General features: G+C 39.5%; 1 protein-coding gene across 3 annotated transcripts; it reads right to left on the reverse strand.

The window, feature by feature from the left end:
* Nucleotides 1–44: 44 nt before the first annotated feature.
* zgc:123305 (SMP2 and LNS2 domain-containing protein) lies at nucleotides 45–25,098 on the reverse strand. Of its 3 annotated transcripts, none has more exons than XM_017479904.3 (20): nucleotides 25,002–25,098; nucleotides 18,469–18,669; nucleotides 15,821–15,916; nucleotides 15,462–15,697; nucleotides 14,315–14,422; nucleotides 14,031–14,139; nucleotides 13,073–13,940; nucleotides 12,852–12,945; nucleotides 10,684–10,892; nucleotides 9,915–10,008; nucleotides 9,730–9,799; nucleotides 8,901–8,993; nucleotides 7,853–7,923; nucleotides 7,340–7,478; nucleotides 7,011–7,159; nucleotides 6,840–6,926; nucleotides 3,460–3,612; nucleotides 3,232–3,346; nucleotides 3,036–3,139; nucleotides 45–2,916 (listed from the first exon to the last, which is right to left on the reverse strand). In XM_017479904.3, exons 2-20 carry the CDS (start codon nucleotides 18,658–18,660, stop codon nucleotides 2,775–2,777), a joined length of 3,129 nt encoding a protein of 1,042 aa, XP_017335393.1. In that variant the 5' UTR covers nucleotides 18,661–18,669; nucleotides 25,002–25,098; the 3' UTR covers nucleotides 45–2,774. The 3 variants fall into 3 exon arrangements, with proteins under 3 accessions (XP_017335393.1, XP_017335395.2, XP_017335394.1); XM_017479906.3 differs by lacking the exon at nucleotides 25,002–25,098 and adding an exon at nucleotides 18,848–20,055; XM_017479905.3 differs by lacking the exon at nucleotides 25,002–25,098 and adding an exon at nucleotides 18,766–18,784.
* Between the last annotated feature and the right edge of the window lie 648 nt (nucleotides 25,099–25,746).

Genomic DNA, 25,746 nt, shown 5'->3' on the forward strand with positions numbered 1-25,746 from the left:
GGGCAAGCTCAGACTATTCAAAGTTATGAATCCAAATGGAGTAGTTAAAAATCAACATTGTATTTATTATTTTTCTATGAACAAGATTTGCAGCAACAGTCATTCCATGCTGTTCACATTTCCAGTCTGCCCAAGTTTGAAAACATGTATTGTGATTCTGACAATCCATGACACTCTACAGTATATACACATTTTATATCCACGCAGCAAACATGCTTAACACTTCAATCATTCCAACCTGAAATAAGGTATGTTAAAAAATAAATAAATAAATAAATAAATACACACTACAAACATCTACCAGCCTTGTGACTACTTCATCTGAAGAAAATGCTCCTCTGGTAATTATGTCTTAAATATTGTTTACAGTGGCGCTTGAAAGTTTGTGACGACTTTAGAATTTTCTATATATCTGCATAAATATGACCTAAAACATCAGATGTTTACACAAGTCCTAAGCATAGATAAAGAGAACCCAAATGAGACAAAAATATTACACGTGGTCATTTATTTATTGAGGAAAATGATCCAATATTACATAACTTTGAGTGGCAAAAGTAGGTGATCCTTTCAGTATCTGGTGTGACCCCTTTGTGCAGAAATGTTTCTGGAAAGTATTGATCAGTCCTGCACATCGGCTTGGAGGAATTTTAGCTCATTCCTCAGTACAGAACAGCTTCGACTCTGGGATGCTGGTGGATTTCCTCACATGAACTGATTGATTCAGGTCTTTCCAAAACATTTCTATTGAATTAAGGTCAGGACTTCCAAAACATTAACTTTATTCTTCATTAACCATTCTTTGATAGAATGACTTGTGAGCCTAGGGTCGTTGACTTGGTGCATGACTCACTTTCTCTTGAGACCCAGTTCATGGACGGATGTCCTGACATTTTCCTATAGAATTCACTGGTATAATTATTGATGGCAATCAATCAATGATGGCAAGCCCTCCTAACCCAGATGCAGCAAAACAGACCCAAACCATGGTACTACCACCACCACCACATTTCACAGATGAGATAAGGTTCTCATACTGGAATTCAGTGTTTTCCTTTCTCCAAACATAACATTTCTCCTTGAAACCAAAAATTCTATTTTGATCTTATCTGTCCACAAAATAATTTTCCAATACTCTTCCGGCTTGTCCACGTGATTTTTTGCAAACTTCAGACGGGCAGCAATGTTCCTTTTGGAGAGCACTGGCTTTCTCCTTGCAACCCTGCAATGCACACTATTGTTGTTCAGTGTTCTCATGATGGTGGACTCATGAACATTAACATTAGCCAATGTGAGAGGCCTTTAGTTGCTTAGAAGTTACCCCGGACTCCTTTGTGACCTCGTTGACTATTGCACGACTTGCTCTAGGAGTGATCTTTGTTGATTGATCACTCCAGGGGAGGGCAATAATGGTCTTGAATGTCTTCCAGTTGTACACAATCTGTCTGACTGTGGATTGGTGGAGTCCAAACTCTTTAGAGATGGTTTTGCAACCTTTTCCAGCCTGATGAGCATCAACAACTCTTTTTCTGAGGTGCTCAGATATCTCCTTTGTTCATGCCATAAAAATGTGTTGTGAAGATCAAACTTTGGTAGATCCCTGTTCTTTAAATAAAACAGGGAGCTCATTCACAGCTGATTGTCATCCCATTGATGCAAAAAAAACCTTAATCTAATTTCACCTTCAAATTAAACTAATCCTAGAGGTTCACATACTTTTGCCATTCAAATATATGTCATATTGGATCTTTTTCCTCAATAAATAAATGACCCAGTATAATATTTTTGTCTCATTTGTTTACTTTAGTTCTCTTCATCATCTTTTAGGACTTGTGTGAAAATCTAATGATGTTTTAGGTCATATTTATGAAGAAATATAGAAAATTCTAAAGGGTTCACAAAACTTTTGAGCAGCACTGTACATGATTGTTGAAGTAGCGTATGTGGATAGACGGTAGTATATAATACATGGAGTTAAATTTCCCACTTTAATGCAGTATTAATGTTTATAGTGACGTTTATTGTCATTTCATGTTACAGCAAGCTCGCTGATTTACAAGGTTTTAGTTCTGGTGAATATCCATGAATAAATGAGGAAGTATTTGATATGAATTAGTTTATTCAGGAGTGATTCAGTAAGAAATCCCAGTACCCTCTTAAGTCCTAAATATTTACACCATACTTTCTTACCTCCACTGGAATAAAAAAAAAAAGAAATAAATACATAAATATTTATGATTAGAGCTTGGGCACTATTAAATAAATCCATATTTCTTTTCAATACTATTTCAGCAACTACTTTCTGCATATATTTTACTGTTTTAAACATCTTTGGCATTATTGTCTTGCTCACAGAAATTAAACTGCTTCACATAGGCATAAAAATTCAGCAAAATTTCCAGTTGGACATGGTCTTATCACATCCTTACGAACTGGGTCTCTCTTAACGGGGCTCACAGCATAGATTTAGTGCTCAAAGGTGTAGTGGAACGTGGTGAGATTCACAATACTTTCAAATGATCATCTTTGGCTTTAATGGACACAGCTTTCTGTCACGTTGAGGTGCTCAGGTTGCACTGTTGTGCTGTTTTAGCATGTGAGCCAAACCATATGGTAACATACAGTATTTGACTTTGTATAAGTTAGCTAAAGATCGAGCTGACCTGGCATACAGCTTTTATTACATTCAGTTCTTCAGTGTCAGAGTAAAGAGAGGTAAAGAGAAGCTGGAGAGATGGCAAAACCAGAAAGACATGGAAATTAACTGTGGAAGTCTAGAGTGAAGAGAGGTCCGGTGACACTAAGGGCTCTCTCCAGAAAGAAAAGTGACTGAATTCTGGGTAATCAAAGGATGCAGGCCGGCCTTTACAGAGGAGAGGGAAGACATGTTCCACCAGCTCACTCAAGTGAGAATACCTAGGAGACACCCAATATTCATGTTAAATAATAATAATAATAATAATAATAATAATAATAATAATAATAATTTATTGTTGCCACCTATTCAATAGTGTCTGCATGTGTGTCTTTCTTACGAGGACTTGTGGCCTTTGCTGTTCTCCTGTATGAGCTCCCCTTTAGGGTTCACAGTGAAGATCCGAGTTTCAGGTACACCAACTTTCTTATAAGCAAATGCATCCTAGATGGACAAATACACACAGAGACATGTTACTCTTTCAGGAAACTAAAACTAACCATAACGCTGTAATCCGCTGTTGGTGCAAGGCTTACATTGGTCCTGTTGCCAAAGGCAGCATAGAATGGTTGTTTGTGTGGACTGAAAAGGTCTTTAATGTCAGTCAAGCATGTGATTTTAAAGACCTCTGGCTTCTTCTCAATAACCTCCCTGTAAAATATGAGTAATGTTGTAGATGTAGATTGGAGAACAAAAATGTTCTAAATGTATAGCATTTGTGCACAAAAATGGAGCAATAAATATTTAAATGTGTGTTGTTATACCTGTGCAAAGCTGAGAATAAACTGCTGGGAGCAAGTAGTACAGGTCCTTTAGGTAGTACAATGCCTTTATCATTAACCCACTGCAGGTAGCCCTTGGTGATGTCTGCCATGCCTATGGCACGAGCTGAACAGTACAAGAACTTGTAGCCATTCCTGGAGAAAAGACACAGAGCATTTCTACTAACTTTGGTAATAATACTATTGATAATAATAGTTTGGATAAACCCCCCCGCCCCCAAATCTACACAAATTTCCACTTGCTCCAAATGGCAGCCAAGACATTAGTGTTTTGTATTAGAGAGAGATGAGGCTAGATTTAACAACACATTTAACACACCATTGTCAAACTACTTCTCAAATCATAATAAACTTACATTATATGGCCAAAAGTATGTGAATACCTGACCATCACACCCATGTGTGGACCCAAAGTTGAAAGCACACAATTGTACAGGATGTCTCTGTATGCTGTAGTATTAAGATTCCTCTTCACTGGAACTAAGGGCCTTGCACAAAGCAAGTTCCTACAGCATATGGTATGAGGTTGATGTGGAAAAACTTGACTGGCCTGCACAGAGCCAAGACCTCACCCCCACTGAAATCCTTTGGGAAGAATTGGAATGCCGACTGCACTAGGCCTCCTCACCAAACATCAGTGTCGGACCTCACTAACGCTCTTGTTGCTGAATGGGCTTAAACTCCCACAGCCACTTTCTAAAATCTAGTGGAAAGACTCCCCAGAAGAGTGGAGGCTGTAATAGCAGTTTAAAAAAAAAAAAAAAAAGGGGGTGGTGGGGCTTTGGAATTCAGTGTTCATCAAGCACATATGGGTGTGATGGTCAGGTGTCCACATACCTTTGGCCATATAGTGCATCTCAAACCACATCTAGGGTGAACCATGAATAGAGTCACTTTTGTAGTTTCGAACACTTCACTGTAAACTTACATAACATAGCTAAAACAGTAGTAGCAGCCATCTCAAAGGCAGAATCACTTTTTATCTCAGCATTCTTACTTAGCACTTTGATCGAATTATTTCATGTAACAATATAGTTCAAATTGATTTGTATAGATTTTTAAGAATATATATAATACATACACACACACACACACACATAAATTTTATGTACAAAATAAATATAATTGCACATTTGATTTGTACAGTCATGTAAAAAAAATAAATAAAAATAACTACACCCCATGGAAATTGTTGGCTATTTTGACATATTTGGACACTCAAACATTTGAGCACCTTTGAAACGGTGCCTATTAATGAAGTTGATATACTTGAACAAAACCACAAGGAAAAATATCCTTTTCCATCAATTATTCAACAGAAATATCAATAGATGATACTTTTCCCACAGAAGAATAAGTACACCCAGGGCCGCAGAAGCTAGTATTACCCCCTTTAGCAGAAATAACTTCTTGCAAAAGTTTTGCATAACTGTCCAGCAGGCGTGCTGGAATTTGGACCACTCTTCCATGCAAGATTCTTTCAGTTGCAAGATGTTGGAGGGGTTTCTTGCATGTACTGCCCGTTTCAAATCCCCACACAACATTTCAATGGGATTCAAATCCTGGCTTTGACTAGGTCATTCCATAACCCTCCATCTTTTTTTCGGTTCAACCTCAACTTTTGTACAGATGGCCTCACATTATCCTCAAGCAATCTTTTGATATGATGCAGAATTCATAGTTGAATCAATGAATGCAAGCTGTTCAGTCCCTGAGGCAGAGAAGCAACCCCAAACTATAAACTATATCTTTGGTCTGCGGCAAACATGTCTGTTGTTACTGTGGCCTTTGATTCTTCTGACCAGAGCACATTATTCCAAAAGGCCTGGTCTTTGCCTATATGCTCACTGGCAAACTGTCTTGCAAAGGCTTTTTCCTGGCACTCATCCCAATCTCTTTCTGATTGTAGAAGCACTTTGACATTAACAGTTGCAAGACTTACTAGCAGATCCTGTGATGAAATTTTGGGGTTCTTGGAGGCTTCTTCTTGCACCAGACGGTCTGCTCTTGGGTTGAATTTGCTGGGACGGTCAGTCCTGGACTAATTAACAGTCATTTGAAATCTGTGCCATTTGTAGATGATTTTGCTTACTGTGAAATTATGCATTTCAAATAATTTAGAATCTTTTTAAATTCCATGCCAGACTCATAGGCATCCACAACCTTTTATTTTGAAGGCCTTATAGAACTCTTTAGCTCTTGGCATGATGACACCACACACCTCAATAGCAAAGGGAACACCAGACACTAGATATGAGAGGTGTATAAATAAGACAGGTTCCACCTGCACTCCCTAAGCAGGTTCTAATCACTGGCGCAGATTTTCTTCAGATTTGGGCCAAGACATGCCGTGTGACACCATTACAAAAATGCCATGTCATCACAACACGCATTCAGACAAAGCAGTCTTCGATTCAAGTGTGTCGCACATATGTACAGCCGAAAGGTCTCGTTTACCAACAAACATCAGTGCAAAAGACAGCGCAAAACAATTTTGTGTAATCGCGATTTTGCCAAAGTTTTCCGCAACAAAGCACAAAAAAACTCAGCAAATTGCATCACAAACTGTGAAAAAAGCAGCAGCTTTTTAAAAATAAGAAATCCTGAAGGGACTGATGGATTTGAAGGTGTGATAAAATGTAGGGGTGTACGTACTTTTCCCATGTGACTGATCTGTTTTTTTGGTAATTTAAATTGTGAAAATTACTATAAAATATCATCGACAGAATGTATCACCTTTATTAACAGACACCATTTCAAAGAGGATCAAATGTTTGCTTGTCCATATCATAAAAAAAACAGGTGATACAGACAGGTGACAAACGAATGGAATCAACAACATAAAGTGCCTTAGTACGAGCCAACAGAACAGCTTCAGTGCACCTGGGCATAGATTCTACAAGTCTCAAACTGTACTTGCTCAATGAACACCATTTCTCCTGAACATATTCCCTCAGTTGGTGTTTTGACCATTTAGTGAGCCATCTTGCCCTGTGGATATGAGCATTAAACAGGTGGTGTTAAAGACAAGTGTGTGATGATACTGACCTGAAGTTTACATAAACCTAAACTGATAATCTATATAAATAAAAGATTGCCTTATGTGTTGGTCTTCTATCTTCAGCATAAAACTAATGATGCACACTTGACGGACCAAATATGCCTTGGATGATTGGCCAATTTTCCTGGACATACGTTTCCTCTTCATCAATAACCTCATTATTTCATATTAAGTATGAATGCATACATTTCATAGTAATTTACAGTGACTGCACATGTGTATGCAGTTTGAACAGAGCTCTCATGCTCTACAGTAGCAGACTGTAAGATAATGAGTCAGTGTGAGTGTGTCTCTCTCTTACTGGTGTATTTTGTGGTAAAGCTTGGCGATGCCTTGGTGGGTCCAGTCTTTGCCCAGCTGTGGCAGAATGTGACCTAGCGCATCTGACCTGGCACGAACACAGATTGAACAGCATTACCCCAGAACATACATGTTCCATACATGAAATCAACTTTAATATATATACACTCACTTGGTGATGGTTCCATCAATATCTGAGATTATGACTTTATCATCCCAGTTCCACAGATAGATGGCAGCTTCACAACGGCAAGTGCCCTGGTACTGAGTGGTCACACTGAACACAATAGTGTTAGCTCCCTCCCGCAAATTGAGTCGCTCCTAACACACACACACGCACGCACACAAAATAATAGATTCATACACACTGTTTATAAACTTTAAGGCAGCTCTATTTTGAAAGAACAGCTGTTGAAGATGTAATACAATGCCAATGGAGTCTAATAAACTAAAAGAGTAAAGCTTATGTTCAGTGTTTTTACGAGTAACAAAGTTACTTACTATCTGTTGGGAAGTGAGGCGGAGGGACTTGCGGTATATCTGACTCAGGCACTGTGCAGTGCTCATGCCTTCTGTTACAGTTTCCTGCCTGTTAGAGTCAGTACCATCATCATCACTGGACAGCTGACCAGAGGGAATACTGCACAAACCAGATTCAATATAAGATCATCAAAAAACAAAACAAAAAAAAAACTAAAAGATATCAATAAATCTGCATTGTGTTTCGACCTGACTGATATTACAGTAAAACTGGCCAGATTTCACATGCTGATCAAGCACCTACAGTGTCACATTGACAATGTCACATTCATAAAGCACAGAAAACGCTCTATACGAAAACCACCGAACATAACGCAGGTGGCAGAAATCATTTTTGTGAATGAACACTTTATTTGAAATTATTTTCTCTTAGATGCTGTGGCATTGTCGAACTTAAAATCTCACCATCTCTCAATAATTGGGCAGAAAAATAGCCTCTTTTCACGCATGTATATTGCTAACACACAAGCTTACTTTATTGTGGGAGGTATAGGAAGAGAAGATGCCTCGAGTTGATGTTCTTCAGAGTCAGGCTTTGAGTTTGGCTGGAGAAAAAAAAAAAAAAAAAAAAAAAAAAAAGAGTAAAAAGAGGATTAAGAAATTGTAGCAAAACTCTGTTTCTCAGGATTGACCCTTTCATCTTTTGGGTAATATACTGGAACTGTACTATACTATGGTATTTGGACATACCTGTGATAAATATGCATTACTGTCTAAACTGTTAGTAAGGCAGAAGAAGAGATGCACACTATAAGGCCAAAATCTGTGGACACCTGACCATCACACCCATGTGGCTCTTCCTCAAACTGTTGACACAAATTGAAAGCACAGAATTTTATAGGATGTCATTGTATGCCAAGACATGCCATACAAAGGTTTGCCATGGATGGTCTGGAAGAAGAGTGGCCTGCACAGAGCCCTGACCTCTAGTGAACACTATTGGGATGAACTGGAATACAGACAGCACCCCTGTTCAGTAACAGTGCCTGACCTCATTAACGCTCTAGTGGCTGAAAGCGCAAATCCCCACAGTCATGCTCCAAAAGCCTTCCCAGAAGAGTGGAGGTTGTTATTACAGCTAAAGGGGACTAAATCTGGAATGGGATGTTCAACAAGCACATATGGGTGTGATTGGTCAGGTGTCCACAAACCTTCGGCTCTATAATGTCTACTACATATGAACTCAGTGTAGTACATCATTTTTGTAATGCACAGACTCTGACTAGTCATTAAGCCCTTCATCCTGGTGAGGGTCTTGGTGGCTCTGAAGCATATCGTGAGAAGAAGGGCCACAAGGTGGGAATACACCCTAGATGGGGATACAGTCCATCACACATGCATTTAGCCCTAGGGGCAATTTAGAATAGCTAATCAAACTACCGACATGTTTTTGAGAGGAAACCAGAGAACCAAGTGGAAACATACAAGAACATGGTAGAATATGCAAAACTCCACATAGAAAACGATACCTATTACACCACCATGCCACGCACACAAATTCGAATTAAACGACAAACTATACCTGATTATTTTCCATGTCTTTCCTTCGCCAGGAAAACCACCAGCGACCAGACTTCTTAGGCATCTTATCTTTTACCAGCTGCTCAACTGTACTCTACAAAAAGATAAAAAGGTTAAAAACATTATTCATTTAAATACTGATCCAGAAGCAGGACCTCATGGCCAAATCCTCATCACAAGTGTAATGGAATAAGCCTATACAAACTACAAATGCATCCTGTACAACATCAAGAAAATCAGACCCTACCTCACCAAACAGGCTACACAACTACTAGTTCTCTTGTTATCTCAAAACTGGACTACTGCAACTCACTACTCTCAGGCCTCCCATCCAGCTCCATCAAACCGCTACAGATGATTCAGAATGCAGCAATACGCCTCATATTCAACCAGTCCAAGAGAACCCGTATCACCCCCCTCTTCATCTCCCTCCACTGGCTTCCTGTAGCCGCCCGTATCAAATTCAAGGCTGGTCCTTGTCTGCAACAGCACCCTCCTTCCTCAACTCTCTCCTGAAGGCTTACGTTCCCTCACGCAATCTGCGATCGATTAATGACCGATGCTTAGTAGTTCCTACTCAGCGTGGCTCAAGGTCCCTTTCAAGAACCTTCAAATTAACTGTTCCTCAGTGTTAGTTACTTACTCTGGCACTTGCACCTCTACTCTGTGCACTTTGCTTCTTCTAGAACTCAATTATAAATCTTGTATAGTAGCACTACTTAGTATTGTTCTCTGCTTGATATATCGCTTTGCTTGTATTTTCTCATTTGTAAGTCACTTTGGATAAAAGCGTCTGCTAAATGAATAAATGTAAATAATGGGCTTTGTACCTTTGGCAAATTCTTTTGAAATGCTTGCATTGACAGAATCATCGGAGCAGCAGCAGCCCAGTTGTAATAACTGAAAATAGATGAACAGATATAGATTACTAAATAACTGACGCAAGACTGTTATAATCGTTTTTTTAAAACAACCAGATACTCTTCAGGTCCAAAAGTGGATTTGTTTCACTAACTTTGAGTTGATGCAGATGACGAGGTTTGGGTCATCAATAATTCCAGGGTTGTTGGCAAAGTCTTGATAGGTGACGATGTTCTCCTCAAACTTTTCTGCAACAAAGAAAAGCACAGCAAAATCCAAAATACTCACTTCTTACACTTGCTGCATAAAAAGCATGTCTTTCTACATTGAGGTTTACAAATGAACCTTTTAATCATGAACGTTTGGCTTTCAAATATCTATTACTTTTATTTATTTCACCTAGCAATCTATATGGGTGATTTAACAAATAGTAGAGATGTTATTTTAATCTTTTAATGTAGTTCAGCCGCTACTTACTCACATACACTTTGGGAAAACCTCTAACAGAACTTATTTATTTATTTATTTATTTTCTTTACAATTATGCAGATAATTGTAACTGAGTTATCGCTACACATAGCTTATCATGCATGATTTTGGGGAGGAATATATGACAGACCGAACTATTCACATGGACCATTATTTACAGTCAGAACAAAATTCACCTTGGCTGATTGGTCAGTGCCACACAGATGTCCCTTCTAATTTACATAAAGTTGAATCCAGGCCAATTTTTTTTAACGGGACACAAGTCAGCTTCTCGCCATTTCCCAATGAAAACGAAATGTGCAAAATATCGGCTTGAGAATATGTGCATGTACCATAAGACTACAGGCTACACTGGAAACTTTCTTTATGGTCACACACTCTTTTTTTAATTTTTTTAATTTTGTTTTTTTAATTACTTGTCACACTCTATGTACCTTTCTTGATCTGGCTGGAGTATCCCTTAGTCCCACAGAGAGACATGGTAACATCCAGAGTGTCAGTGGTGGAGTCTGATAGATACTCTGTCCCACTGTCCACATTGGCAGTGCTTAGAGACTGAGGAGACTGTTGGCCTGACTGTGGAGACTGTATGGGTGGGACTGAACCAAGCTCAGCATCACACTGGGAAGGAGATTCACCTTCACTGGATAAAGAGAGAAAAAAAACGACAATGATACCAATACCAATGATAACTACATACAATAGTAAATTTTAAAATGATATTCTTCTGTAAGCATACAGGTTATTTGTACATTATCATGTGTGTAATGTGCGAATACAAACACTATACAATAGGCCAAATTCTTTCTAGTAATTAATTACTGTTGTATTACCCTAAACCAGTTGCACTACGGATATTAGTTTTGGTACTTGTTATATTTCACTGTTCATTCAGTATGTTCTGTATGTAATAGGATGTGTTGTGTCGCATCTTGATCCAGATTATACAACCCCAATTCCAAAAAAAGTTGGGACGCTGTGTAAAATGTAAATTAAAACAGAATGTAATGATTTGCAAATCTCATAAACCCATGTGTTATTCACAATAGGACATTGAAAACAAATGTTTAAACTGAGGAAATACTAAAAAGAAACAGCTGGAGGAACATTTTGCAACTAGTTAGGTTAATTGGCAACAGGTCAGTAACATGAGTGGGTATAAAAAGAGTATTTTAGAGAGGCAGAGTGTCTCAGAAATAAAGATGCGATGTAATCTGGATGGAAGCATATGTTGCTCTAAAACCTGTATATACACCTTTCTAATATATATTAGTTTTATTTATTTCACCTAGCTATCTATATGGGTGATTTAACAAAGAGTAGAGATGTTATTTTAATCTTTTAATGCAGTTCAGCTGCTACTTGCTCACCTACATTTTGGGAAAACCTCTAACAGAACTTATTTATTTATTTATTTTTAAATCTTTACAATTATGGTAAAATGTAAACTGATGGTGCCTTTCCAGATGTGCAAGCTGCCCATTCCATAGGCACTCATGCACCCCATACAATCAGAGATGCAGGATTTTGAATTGAGCAATGATAAAAAGCCAGATGGTCCATCTCCTTTTTTTTTTTTTTTTTTTTTTTTTTTGTTTTTGTTTTTAAAGGGGACACGGAGTCCATGGTTTCCAAAAAAGAATTTCAAATTTCTCTGACCACAGAACAGATTTCCACTTTGCCTCAGTTTATTTTAATTGAGCTATGGCCCAGAGAAGAGGGCAGTGTTTCTGGATCATGTTCACATATGGCTTCTTCATTACATGATAGCTTTAACCAGCATTTCTGGATGTCACGGTGAACTGTGTTCACAGACAAGGAGTTCTGTAGGTGTTTCTGAGCCCATGCAGTGATTTCCATTACAGAATCATGCCTGTTTTTAATGCAGTGACGCCTGAGAGCCACAAGATAACGGGCATGCAATATTGATTTTTGTCCTTGTCCCTTGTGCACAGAGATTTCTATAGATTCTCAGAATCTTTTGATCATATTATGTACTGTAGATGATGAGATATTCATAGTCTTTGCAATTTTACATTGAGGAACATTATTCTGAAATTGTTCCACAAATTGTAGATGCAGTTTTTCACAGAAGTTTCGCAGACTTCTGAAAGCCTCTGCCTCTCCAAGATACTCTTTTTTTTACCAAATCATTTTACTGACCTGTTGCCTATTAACCTCCAGCTGTTTAGTAACACTTACTTTTCCAGCCTTTTATTGCCCCGTCCCAACTTTTTTGAGACGTGTTGCAGCCATCAAATTCAAAATGACCTTTTTTCCTTAAAATGGTACATTTCCTCAGTTTAAACATTTGATATGTTTTCTGTGTTCTACTGTGAATAACATGGGTTTATGAGATTTGCAAAGCATTGCATTCTGTTTTATTTACATTTTACACAGTGTCCCAACTTTTTTGGAATTGGGGTTGTATTAAGTCTTGTACTGATTTACATAGTCAAGCTCATGTGAACAAGCTTTAATACATAAACATACTGTATATGCAAGTATTACATATAGTCTGTTTGCTACAAAATAGCATAGTATAGCTCTAGTGGCCTAGGCCAAGTTTCATGATAATACATGAGAAAATGAATAGTCTCACCTTTTGGGAAAATAACGTGCAACCACCTCAGGGTCGAGTTTGGACAAATCATCCAGATAGATATCTGCTGGCCCTAAATGCTGACTGCGCTTTTCTGTACACCAAGATATGGTGGGAAAGAGAGATGGAAAAGGAATCTTGTGAAACAACTCAACACAACATGAATGAGAACTACAAAGCTTAATCGTGTGCGCCACACAGGCACTGTGCTTAAAGCCTACCCTTTTTCTTTTCCTGGGATTCTGCCACTTTAGATGAAGACTGGGAGAAGCTAGGCTGCTCCTCTAATTCTGTAACAGATTCCACACTCTCCGTCACTCCAACACTCGTTGCTTCCTGATTGGTTTGTTGGGCCACTGTGGTGTTACCCTCCTGGGCCACCTTTGCTTCCTCCTCTGCAAATCGTTCTGTCAATGCTTCAATAACACTGTCTCTCTCTACCAAAGCTCTCTTTTCTGCTGTTGTGAGCTGGGCTGTCTCAGTAAAAGCACAGATTTTTTCAGCAGAGGTATCAAATATTTCTGACTGAGCCATGCTAACTGAGTCAGCTGTATGAGATACATTAACAGAGCTTGCATGGAATTCAGAGCAAACCAAGATGGCAGTCTTTGTACTAAAGTCATTAATAACTCTGACTACCCTATCAGCATTAGTAGGTCTTGTGGTGTTATCTGTGTTATCTCGATTTGCAGTTCTTGCATCATAGTCTGTGCCACATGTGCTAACTGTGTTAGCTATATAATCATTCAGGCCACTCCGAGCCTCCAGTTCTGAAGTGTTCTGTTGCTCAGAGCCCTCTGCAGGCTCCATGTGGGGCGGTGTGAGTGGGGAAGCCTGGTGAGTGGGCGAGGAAGCTTCTGTATTTGGGGTAGAGTGGGAAACTCTAGGGAGGTTTTCCGAGTGACATGGCTGCGTTTCAGGAATCCAAGGTTCTGGTTTCAATACAGTTACAGAGGTCAAGGGGTCGGAAAGTTCCATGTTGAACGAGGCCTGCCGTTGGATGGTGCGGAAGTGGGAGCGCTCAGAGGGTTTAATGAGACAGGAAGGGCTGCATAGCCACTCTGTGCTCCCTCGCTCAGATGGACACACCTGTAGGCAAAATACGGGACATCAGATAAGTTTGATTGTCTGGGATAGAAAAAACAATAATGGAAGTTTTGGAGGATGAGAGCAGAGCACCTTTGGAAATCCACCCCAATTCCACTGCATCTGAGGCCCTGATGATTCCTGAGCCTTCACCAACAGTTCAGAGTCACTCTTAGGAGAGGGGGGTCGACTATAGAACATACTGTAAAAGGAGAGTACGAAATGGGTAGATGGAAAAATGAAAGTAGCATTAAGTAGTACTTCTATTTGCATTCAAGTTCATGGTTTACCTGCATGTGCATATAGGGCTGCACAGTCCAACAAAAGGTACTAAACAACATGAACAACATGTACACTCCTTCACTCCATGTTATTACCTGTCATTAGGTGAACACTCTACATCAGAGTAAGGATGCAAGTCTCTGGCATGAGCTCCAAGCACATCCTCACCTGGTTCCTCAGACAGAGAGTAATACACAGACTTACTACAGAAACACACATACACAAAATAAACTCAATAGCTGATTCATTCAGTCCATACACAAACCTGAAATGTTTTTATTTCTTTATATATATATATATATATATATATATATATATATATATATATATATAAAAATTGAAACTAAATTAAAATATAGCTTGGATGTTTCAAACTCCACTATATAAAACAATCAGTTCTGGTCCACTTATTTGATTGGTCGAGAGGCTTTCCAAGAGTGCTTATATTTCTTATAATCACATTGGGACATTTCACTGTGGCTATCATTCCACTCGTCTATGTTCAACTTCCTAGTTTGATGCGAGGGAATGTGATCTCAGTGACATTAATCATGGCACAGCCTTATTAATGACAGAGGTCAGAGGATAATGGCCAGACAGGTTTGAGTTGACAGGAAGGCTACGGTAATGCAAATAACCACTCTGTACAACTGTGATGAGCAGAAAAAACATCCAGGCAATGTTCTTCCAATCTTCAACTGTCCAGTTTCAGTTAACTTGTACCCACTATAGCCTCAGATTTTTGTCCTTGGCTAACAGGAGTTCTGCATTCGGAGAAGCTTTTCCGCTCACCATGGTTGAAAAGAGTGGTTAATTGAGTTTCTGTTCTCCTCTGGCCTCTCCCAACAACAAAGCGTTTCCACCCACAACACTGCTGTCTTTAGTTTTCTCACCACTCTATAGACTGTTTGCATGGAAATCAGCAGTTTCTAAAATAATCAAGTCAGCCTGTCTGTCAGAAGCCATGCCATGGTCAGTCACCGAGATCGCATTTTTTCCCCTCGTTCTGCTATTTGATTGTGAACATTAACTGAAGCTCTTGACCTGTTTTTACGGTACATGATTTTATGCACTGCACCGCTGCCAGATGAATGGCTGATTGGAAAATTACATGAACGAGCAGGTGTACAGGTGTTCCTATTATACTGTCCGGCATGTGTACGTTGTCTGAGCTATATTCGCTTAATCTAAGCTTAACCAAAGCTTAATATAGCACTGTACAAGCTGAATGAAAGCTCCAACCTCCCCATGAACACAGACTCCTCTTTCAGGATTTCCTGTTCTGGGGTCTCCCTCTCCTCTGAGGAGGAGCCAACATCCTCATGAAGGTGTGCGTCAGAGCGGGTACGTTTCTTGCGCCGTTTTTTGCGCCAGGTAGACAAAGATGAGGTGGTGCTGGAGGGAGACTCGTTCACTTCTGAAACCTCTGCAGCCTCCATGGGGATGGGTGAGGTGCAAAGGTGAGCTGGCACACTTGCCTGAGAGATAAACCATATATTCTATATTAATAACAGCTTGCAGTAAAGAAGTTTCATACAGTTCTGAAAGTACTATTAACAGGCTTTTAAACACCATACAGTATGATCACAGACACTTAATACCTCCAAGCTTTCATTTTCTTCCACAAAGAATGCCTCCCCGTTGTCCCCCAGTTTCATGTGCAGGTCAACTGGCTCACCATTGATCTCAATGTCCACCTGGAAATACCCATGTATCAGATAATCAAAAAGGTAACATTCAAAATATGACAACGCACGACAGTTTCCCAGCATTCTCCCTGCTAGCTTGCTGGTTCTGTTGGAATATAACATATAATATTAGTTAGCTTTTTCTCTGACATTAGATAGATTGCTTATTTTGGGTACAGCTAGATAATATAGTTTTAGGATGTTGATCATGGTCTACTAATTTGAACATAATGATTTTTGTAAACATAACTTCCAGTACACCGATCAACCATAGCATTGAAACCACTGACAGGTGAAGTGAATAACAGTGATGATCTTGTAACAATGGCACCTGTCAAGGTGTGGTATATATTAGCAACAACGGAACAGTCAGTTCTCGAAGTTGATGTGTTGGAAGCATGAAAATGGGCGCATGTAAGGACCTGAGTGAATCTGTCAAGGGCCAAACTGTGATGGCTAGATGACTGGGATAACCATCTCCAAAACGGCAGGTCTTGTGGGGTGTTTCTGGTATGCAGTGGTTAGTCAAGTGATCCAAGGAAAGACAACCGGTGAACTGGCAAGTGGATAATGGGCGCCAAGACTCACCGATGAGTGTGGGGAACGAAGGCTAGTCTGTCCGGTCCAATACCACAAAATAGCTACTGTAGCACAAACTGCTGAAAAAGTTCATTCTAGTTATGATAAAGGTTTCAGAACACAGTGCATCACAGCCTGCTGCGTATGGCAGTGGACAGCCACAGACCAGTCAGAGTGCCCACGCTGACCCCCCCACCGCCAAAAACACCTACAATGGGCACGTGAACATCAGAACTGGACCATGGAGCAATGGAAGAAGGTGGCTTGGTCTGATGAATCATGTTTTCTTTTACATCATGTGGACGGCCAGGTGCGTATATATCGCTTACCTGGGGAAGAGATGGCACCAGGATGCATTATGGGAAGAAGGCAAGCAGTTGGAGGTAGTGTGATGCTCTGGCCAATATTCTGCTGGGAAACCTTGGGTCCTGGCATTAATGTGGAAGTTACTTTGACACGTACCACCTACCTAAATATTGTTGCAGACCAAGTACACTTCTTCATGGCAACAGTATTTCCTAAGGACAGTGGCCTCTTTCAGCAGGATAATGAGCCCTGCCACACGGCTTTAAAATTGTTCAGGAATGGTTTGAGGAACAAGGGGGACCTACACAATTTTAGGTAGGTGGTTTTAATGTTATGGCTGTTTGGTATATGTCACCAATATGAAGCACTCATAGTCCATAGTTCCATAAGTAATGCAATTACATTATAATGATGAAATCAAGACTGTAGGATAAACTACAACTTTCAAAGCTAGAAGGTTACCCATAGGTTAATATCTTCTTCAGAACTTAGAAATTAGTAAATAATTTGTTTGAATATTAGCTACTATAAAAGCACAGGCCATATCAGTCAACCATTTTCAAGGGCCTAATCAGCAGGTTTTTATTTGCAACATTTTAAAAGTCATTAATGCTGATGTCAAGGCATTTACAGAAACTACAGAATATAAACAAAATATTTCAGGGAAATAAGCAGTATAAAAGGCAAGTTTTATCCAAGGAGAGAATGTACATTTATTTAAAACGTGCCTAATTTTGTTTTAGAGGTCTCATACAATAGACTTACATGCATCCAAGATCACTTTAATGTGCTCATAATTTAAACTGCAGCATTACCTTTTTCCCCCAGTGTCAAAAACGACTTGTTAAATGATCTGTTCTAAAGGATTCATTATAAACTCCTCTTTTCAGAGAGCATACTCTGCTCTGATTGGTCAGATGTCCCAATCTGTTGTGATTGGTCTACTGCTGTCAGCGAGCAGTCAATGAAGACCAGAGGTGGGGCTTTTTGTTACAAACCTACATAGGATAGTACAGGAAGTAAGTCTGGAATTACTAGCGACTCGTTTCAGCTGTTCAGAACCGCTTCCTTCTTTTGGGAGTCAATAACTTTCTTGAAAATTTGCAGACTTTTTACATTCACAAACAGCTCTATAACACACTACAATAAAGGTAATATTTGACAAACCATAATAGGTGCACTTTTAAAAGAGTGGGATGATCCCAAAACCTGCCATGCTGTACTTATGCATTCACACATATTTATGTGTTTTCATATTCAAAATAGAGACGGCACCTGATGTACTAATTTGATGTGTTTCTTAGTACACCACAGAATGCACCTGACCTGCAGTTGAAAACCCCTACCCACTTGGGGTGACATGATCATTTGACTGCTGGATATTACATCCATGTATGCTTACAATATTGCATTTTCAGAACAGACGATTTTAAATATCAGAATATACTGCAATAGCAGTATTTTTGAATTATTTAATTGGAGAAACTGCTAGAGTATGTTTTATCTATACTTGGAAAACTACTGTAATACATTAAGCATTTTTTATGGGACATACACCAAGAAATATATTTGTTAATGCGACTACAGAGTAAACTAATAGTGTATCATTATTTCATATTCACTTACAAGACTATACCATCACACACTTCTACAATCAATGCGACCCTGTCCCTCACCACTTTCTCCTTGGAGCGAAGAACTCCCAGCTTTCCAAAGCGCACATGGAAAGGTGAGCACTGAAGACTCCCGTCCGGCTGACGCACAACGATGACATCGATCCCACCGGTGAGTGTAGCAGGGTTTAGTCCACGATAAAGCTCTTTTACAGTTACAAAGACCGTCTCCGCCAACTGGCCAACGTAGTTCATGGTCTGGGACTGGAAGGGGGAGACAGAGAGTGCTTAAATGATCTAAATAAAATAAATATAGCTAGCACTAAAAAGAAAAAGAAAATACTTTCAGAAGCAAAGTACACTTGTTCTGCTGTATCAATCTTCAGCAATCTCCAAACTATCAGTGATGCTTAAGAAGCTTCACGTAGAGCATAACAGTAACCTTTGGATTCAGAGTCGATGACGAATCAAGTGAGAGACTACCACAATCCACAAACAGATCAAAGTCTGGCCCTTGATCAACAGTAGGACATCTTGATCTCCTAAAGTCAAGCATGGCAGAACACAAGCATAACATTTATACTGATAAAATACTGACGAACAGCAACTTCTTTTCATTTTTCCATTTGTGCTTTAAAAAAAACAAAAGTTTTAGTGTTGGAGCCCAATAGTAAATCTTTAATGACAAGTTATTAAAACAGTTGTGCAATAACTTCAGGACAAGCCCTCGTCGCTGTGTAGCTTTGGCAGCGTTCCACAAACCTAGCAAAAAGTATTTAGAACAAAGATGAGCAGTTATCTGGAATCATGTTATTCCCACAAACAAGTTTTTAAATGACAAGATTTGTATAGAAGTCTAGTAGTGACTTCTGTTACTTAATGAAACAAGTGCTTGAGCAAGACTGTGAATCAACAAGGCATGGTCTCGCTGAAAAAGAAGACAGTATGCCAAAAAAATAATAAATTACACACACAAAAAAAAGACCAATATATACAAATCACTCACTCTCTCACTCACTATCAGTAAGAGTCAGGGACCATCCCAGCAACTCTGAGCGTTTAACAGGAATAAACAGTGGATGAGGCGCGAGTCCATTGCAGGGCATCACTCTGCACACTCATTCTCACCTAGACGCGATTTATCTTAGCCAATCCATGTTTTTACTGCCATGTTTTCTGACAGAAGGAGGAAACCAGAGAGCCCTGAGGAAACCCACATGGACACTGGGTGTACATGCGAAACTCCACACAACTGATAATCTTAGTTTCGGAATGATTTCATTTTTGTTTAGTGTGCCACGGAGTCACATGATAGCAAAGTTTAACAGGACACATGACTCTTAAAGCAGGCAAACTCAGGTGTCATCATGTGTCAGCTCTGAGGAACATGTTAAAAAGTCTCATATGCAAATACACAACAGAGCTGTCCAAATAATTTGTCTAAAGTCTGTTCTAATCCCAAAAAGTACAGTTAATAAGAGAAGAAATCCCAGCCATTCTCCCCTTACTAACTATTTTTATTAGATAAATATTCATGCTGTTCGTGGATGCTATTTTGGTAATAGTCAAGTCCTTAATAAAATTACTTTAAAACAAAGCCGGCCAAAATCGAGTGATTAAAGCTCAGCATTCACGACACTTCTGTGAAGTCAATATTTTAGAGGATTTTTAAAGTGATCTCTTACCCATAGTGAAGGATGGAGATGTCCTTTCTCTACAACCTCCGATACCCTCCACACCACGGGTGCCATCCAGGGGCTAATATTTCCTTCATCCCAAAATCTGGGTCACTTCCTGGTCCACAGAACCACTAAACCTCTCTCTCTCGGAATATAGAGTAGAGTGTGTAGACTAGCTCTTTTATAAAGAGGTGATATAAATACAGGGCCTCGTTCTCTCAGCCCTCCTCTCGATCTGTGGCTTTTTGTGCGAAGGCCATTGGTACTGGTGTAACGTCAATATGTGGAACTGACAATGGACATGGGTAATGACAATATGAGAGAGACCCAGTGCATTCAGCCTCGATTATCCACTCTACACACACACACACACACACACACACACACACACACACACACACACACAGCACTCTTTTAGTCAGGTCAATCTCACTCCTACTCTCTCTCCCTCTTGCTTGATTTCTTTCTCTCACACACACTTTTTTCATTCAGGTTACTGTCTCCTTTATAAACAAAGAACATGCATGCAAATGCTCATGCAATTTGTGCTCAAAAAAATGCCCAATTTTTAATCACAGATGTCTGCAAGCACGTGCGTACGCACAGAAACACACACACACACACACACACGCACGCACAGCTGCTGCGCCTGTCATTTAGGCCAACGGTTCATGACAGACTCAGCCATTCTTTTCATTAAGCCCAGTATTTCTTCACAAACAGGGTGAGGCCTGACTGCGTAGGCGCATGCGTATAATACAGAACAACCACAGGCACGCTACCAAATTTTAAAAAAGGCTTCACACAGATGTGGACATTCATTTATTATTTAGCCCATTTAGGAGCAATGTTATTTTAATTGCAATAACAGCTGTATACACCAAGTGTACACCAGGGCGGGGTCTAAACTTTTTCCCCCAAGGGGCCAGATGAGACCTCATCAAAATGCCTCTTGGGGCCATATATTAGGTGAACAGTGTAGGAAGCACACCACTTCCACATACATATGTGGTCCCCCCATATTTCAATGACTAAACATAACTGGACAAGCTAACAATCATAAAGTAAATTGTAATTTTTAATACCAGGCTGGAAATCCACGTTGGGACTCTTTCAAGAATTCACAAATAGGTTTCCATGCTCAGCGGTTTCCAGCTCTTTTTAAATCGCCCCTTCTCACGGTTATCTTTGAACTTTTTGTCTATACCCGTGACTAAATATCATTCTGCAAATTAATTTGGTGTCCTCAGAGGGGGAAAAAAAAGGTTTTGCTGCATTTTAGCTGTGTGTTAACATAGACTGCTGCCACTGTCAGGTTAAAGGAAAAATTGCAACTTGCTGGCTGGTGGGCTGCGGCTTTCTCGCAGCTTTGTGACAGACATTTTTCCATGGTACTGTCTGTCAAGTACGGCTTCACCCGGGCCGTGAGGTAAGCTAAATGCTACAGGCTACTTTCAAAAGGGGGAGGAGCCTGTTTCAATGGAAATTACGTCTACACATCGAACAACGCTTCGTGTTTCAAAGCACTTCACAGGGACTTTGTGTTAAATAGATGTATTTGGTTTTTTTTTCATACAAATTAGATTTTTTTAAGTCTGTGCACAAATCTATACATTGTGATGAATACAGTGTAGTGTAGAAATGCCTTTGATTATTGTACCATGATATTTGTGTCACATCATCCATCCCTACTACCAAACACAATATGCAAGTGCAGCCATGAGCAATCTTTTACCTAATGGAAGTGTTCTTGTGATCAGTCTTTCTGGGTTTTGGGAAACAAAAACCATAAAGTGGTCAGCGCTCCCTGTGATTGGTCAGAGAGCTGAAATATCAAATGTGGGGCTCATAATTTAATACAAAAGAGTCAATAAAAACAATATCGAACATTAACCAATCATCGAACATTACATGAGTCCACCAATACTGCAGACAATTATGTAAGGAATAAAACACGATAGGGCGTGCTGTTGAAGGAAAAACAAGCAGTGACACATGGTGTGATGATGTTACCACCCTTGAAGTTGATTGCCTTCCTATAAAGCACATCCTGAAGTGTTGTACTCCTCTTAAACCACAGCAATTTACATTTATTCATTTAGCAGATGCTTTTATCCAAAGCGACTTACAAATGTGGAAATACAAGCAAAGCAATATATCAAGCGAATAACAATACAAGTAGTGCTACCATAAAAGATTTATAATTCAGTACAAGAGAAGCAAAGTGTGCAGAGTAGAGGTGTAAGAGCCAGAGTAAGTTTGTTTTGTTTTATTTTTTTTAAGGATAATGTGGGGTTGGAGTTGTAGAGGTTAGGTAAGTGCTCACGGAAGAGCTGGGTCTTTAGCTGTTTTTTGAAGATGTGACGGATTCTGTGGTCCGGATTGAGGTTGGAAGTTCATTCCACCACTGAGGGATAGTCACTCTGAAGGTTCTGGAAAGGGACCTTGAGCCACGCTGAGTAGGAACTACAAAGCATCGGTCATTAACCGATCGCAGGTTGCGTGAGGGAACATAAGCCTCAAGGAGAACAATTTAGCAATTATTACAATTATTCATTCCTATTTTTTTAAAGAATGTCAGAGCCATGATGTTATAGAGAAATGAATCAACACCTTCTGACTAATCAGAACCAAGAATTCACCAGTGTTGTGATGTATTTAATTAAGTGAGGGAGCCAAAAATTGTGGTCATAAACACAATGAGATTTGTTGTGCAGAAATTGGGCAATTCAATATTAAGATGAAGCGTTTAATCACAGTACCACTGAACTTGTGAAAGTCTGTGGCAAGTTTCAACATGGAAGTCCAAAACCTATAAGAACATGGTGTTCAACAGTGCTAACAGATAAGTAGTTAGAAAATATACCTCACTAACTCAACTGTTTAATTCAGTGTCGTCATCAACCAAGGAAAGAATGGACTAAAGAAATAAAACAATTTTTTTTCTGGCTTGAATTTGACCTAGACTAACAATGAGAGCCTGGATGGTCGAGAGAATGCTATATGATGCATGCGTCCTAAAATTGGCCTGATGGTTAAAGGACAGGTTACACATTTGTTTCTACTAAATTCCTCAACATGCCACCACACACTCAACGTCCACTTTAATAGGAACATCTGTACACCGGCTCATTTATGCAGTTGTCCAATCAGCCAATCATGTGGCAGGAGCACAATGCATAAAATCATGCAGATACGGGTCAAAAGCGTCAGTTAATGTTCACATCAAACATCCGAATGAAGAAAAAAAATGTGATATCTGTGATTTTAAGTGTGGCATGATTGTTGGTGCCAGATGGGCTGGTTTGTGTATTTCAGAAACTGCTGATCTCCTGGGATTTTCACACACACACACACACACGTCTATCGAGTTTACACAGAGTGGTGCGAAACACAAAAAACATCCTGTTAGCGGAGTGTCTGTAGACTGAAACAATGATGAGAGAGATCAGAGGAGAATGACCAGACTGCTCTGAGCTGACAGGAAGTCTATCTTAAATAATGCACAAACCATCAACAGCAAAAGACCACATCAGGTTCCAGTTCTCTCAACCAAGAACAAGAATCTGAGGCTATCATGGGCACAGACTCACCTAAACTGGACAGTTGAAGACCACAAAAAGACCAGGTGATTTTTTTTCTAAACTGGACAGTTGAAGACCAGGTGATTTTTTTTCCCCCCAAATCTTTTTTTCCTGTACAGTTTGGGTGAGCCTATGCACTAAAAAAAACCCTCCACTCTCATTGAGATATAGTGTATAGATATAGATATAGATATAGAGATTCAGTCTGAAACTTGAAAGAAGCAACGGCTAGGCATCTCTTTATGCCTGGAAATTTGTTGAGTTTCTTTTGTCCATAACATTCTAGCCAAAATCTTTCCGCTGATTCAGTCATATTTCTCCTACTGTTAAAACACATTACACCACAGTGCTGCTGAATTCTCAGACCTCGTTAACATAATGTTATCACTTCTATAGTAACAACTTAAACTTGGAGTGAACACGCCACATTGAGGTTTCTTTTTTACTTTTCAAATGTCTGTAATTGTTGATATGGTGAAGATTTTTTTTTTCTGAGCAGACGTTTATTTAGCAGTTTTTGAAGGAGTCTCCAGTGTCAGTGCTTTGGAAGAGTCAGACTTAAAGATGTTTCATTTACAATTTTATTTTAGCGTTGTAAGACCAGTAGCTGTAGCGTAATTTAGCGACAAATTACTGTAATACAAGAGGAATAAAAATACTTCAGGACATGCTGTTAGTAGAAAATAATCAGCTTCATGTTGGAAATGGATCACACCACCCCGTCACTGATTATTTCCCTATAACAGCATACCCTAAAGTGGTGTTGTTTTTTTTATCCATCATCATCATCATCATCATCATCATCTTTTGACACGTCGTCGAACGTTTACTGGACATTGTGCTGCTTTTTACATATCTTTAATATCAGTACTCAGGCTAGGCATGTGTCGATTTGCTTAGTTTTGAATGCGTTTGGCAGTAAGATTTACTCTGGAGGCGTGTGTAGACTGATTCCTCATGTGTTCAATGCGGAACACAGAGCACTGGCTCACCTCACACTTTACACTGCGATATACAGTGGCTACGTTCACACAACTAGAAGGTGTGGATCTACTTAGTATAATGAAATAATCGAGAAAAATGCACGTCCACACCCCAAGACAAAACAACGTCGTTCATTACACCTTGCAAACTGACTATAAGATTAGATATTGCAAACATTGTGAATTTAGTAAGAGAGCTCATCACCCAGGACATTATGACATCATCTCAAACAATAATAATAAGGTCCAAAACAAATAAACGAAAAATTATGCCATTATAAATCATGAATAATATGATTAACGCGTTCGTTATTATTCCCGGATATTTAGAGCTCTACTTTTGCTCTTACCTTTCCAAGCGCGACTTTGTACACAAACTTCCGGACGCTAAAATATTTTCAAGGCGGTGACTCGGAAAACACGTCAATCACGGATTCAGCCAGTCGGTGGCAGCGATTCATGAAGACCCGCCCACCCTCGCTATCTATTGTTTTTGTTGCAGCTGTGTTTAAGTCTAATGAAGACCACTAGAGGGCGCACAGAGACAGTAAAGTTCAGACTGACTCTCGTACACTCAGCTTCATTTTAGTGATGGAAAGTACGGATCATTTTACTGACTCGGATCTTTGAATCTCGTTCAGCAAAATGAACGAATGGTTTTTTCCGAGTCATTTCGTTCATTTCAGCAGAATATAATTAAAATGTTACATGTTAAATTCCCCAACACATCTAGTACTTAATAAACTATAAAATAAACTATAGGCTAATGCAGCCAAGGTCGAATTATGAGAAACAGAGATGATTCATTAATAGCTTAGCATTAGGTCTTCAGGGGATGCAGTCGGTTAGTTCACCTCCCGATCCGAGTCTTTCTTTTGTCACGGCTGTTCCCCGGAAACAGAAATGATTAGTTCACGTTTCGAGTCATTACTGCATGGTACATTGCATATGTGGCGGTCACCGGAAGAACGAACGACTCGAACCCGAAGACTCGAGAGGTGAACTTATCATTTCTGTTTCCGGTACAGAACCTATGGGGATGTTGCTGCGCATGCGCCGTCCAAAATGAACGAATCACTCTCTGAGACAATGAAC

The sequence above is a fragment of the Ictalurus punctatus genome, chromosome 11 (assembly GCF_001660625.3).
Source record: "Ictalurus punctatus breed USDA103 chromosome 11, Coco_2.0, whole genome shotgun sequence".
NCBI lineage: Eukaryota > Metazoa > Chordata > Actinopteri > Siluriformes > Ictaluridae > Ictalurus > Ictalurus punctatus.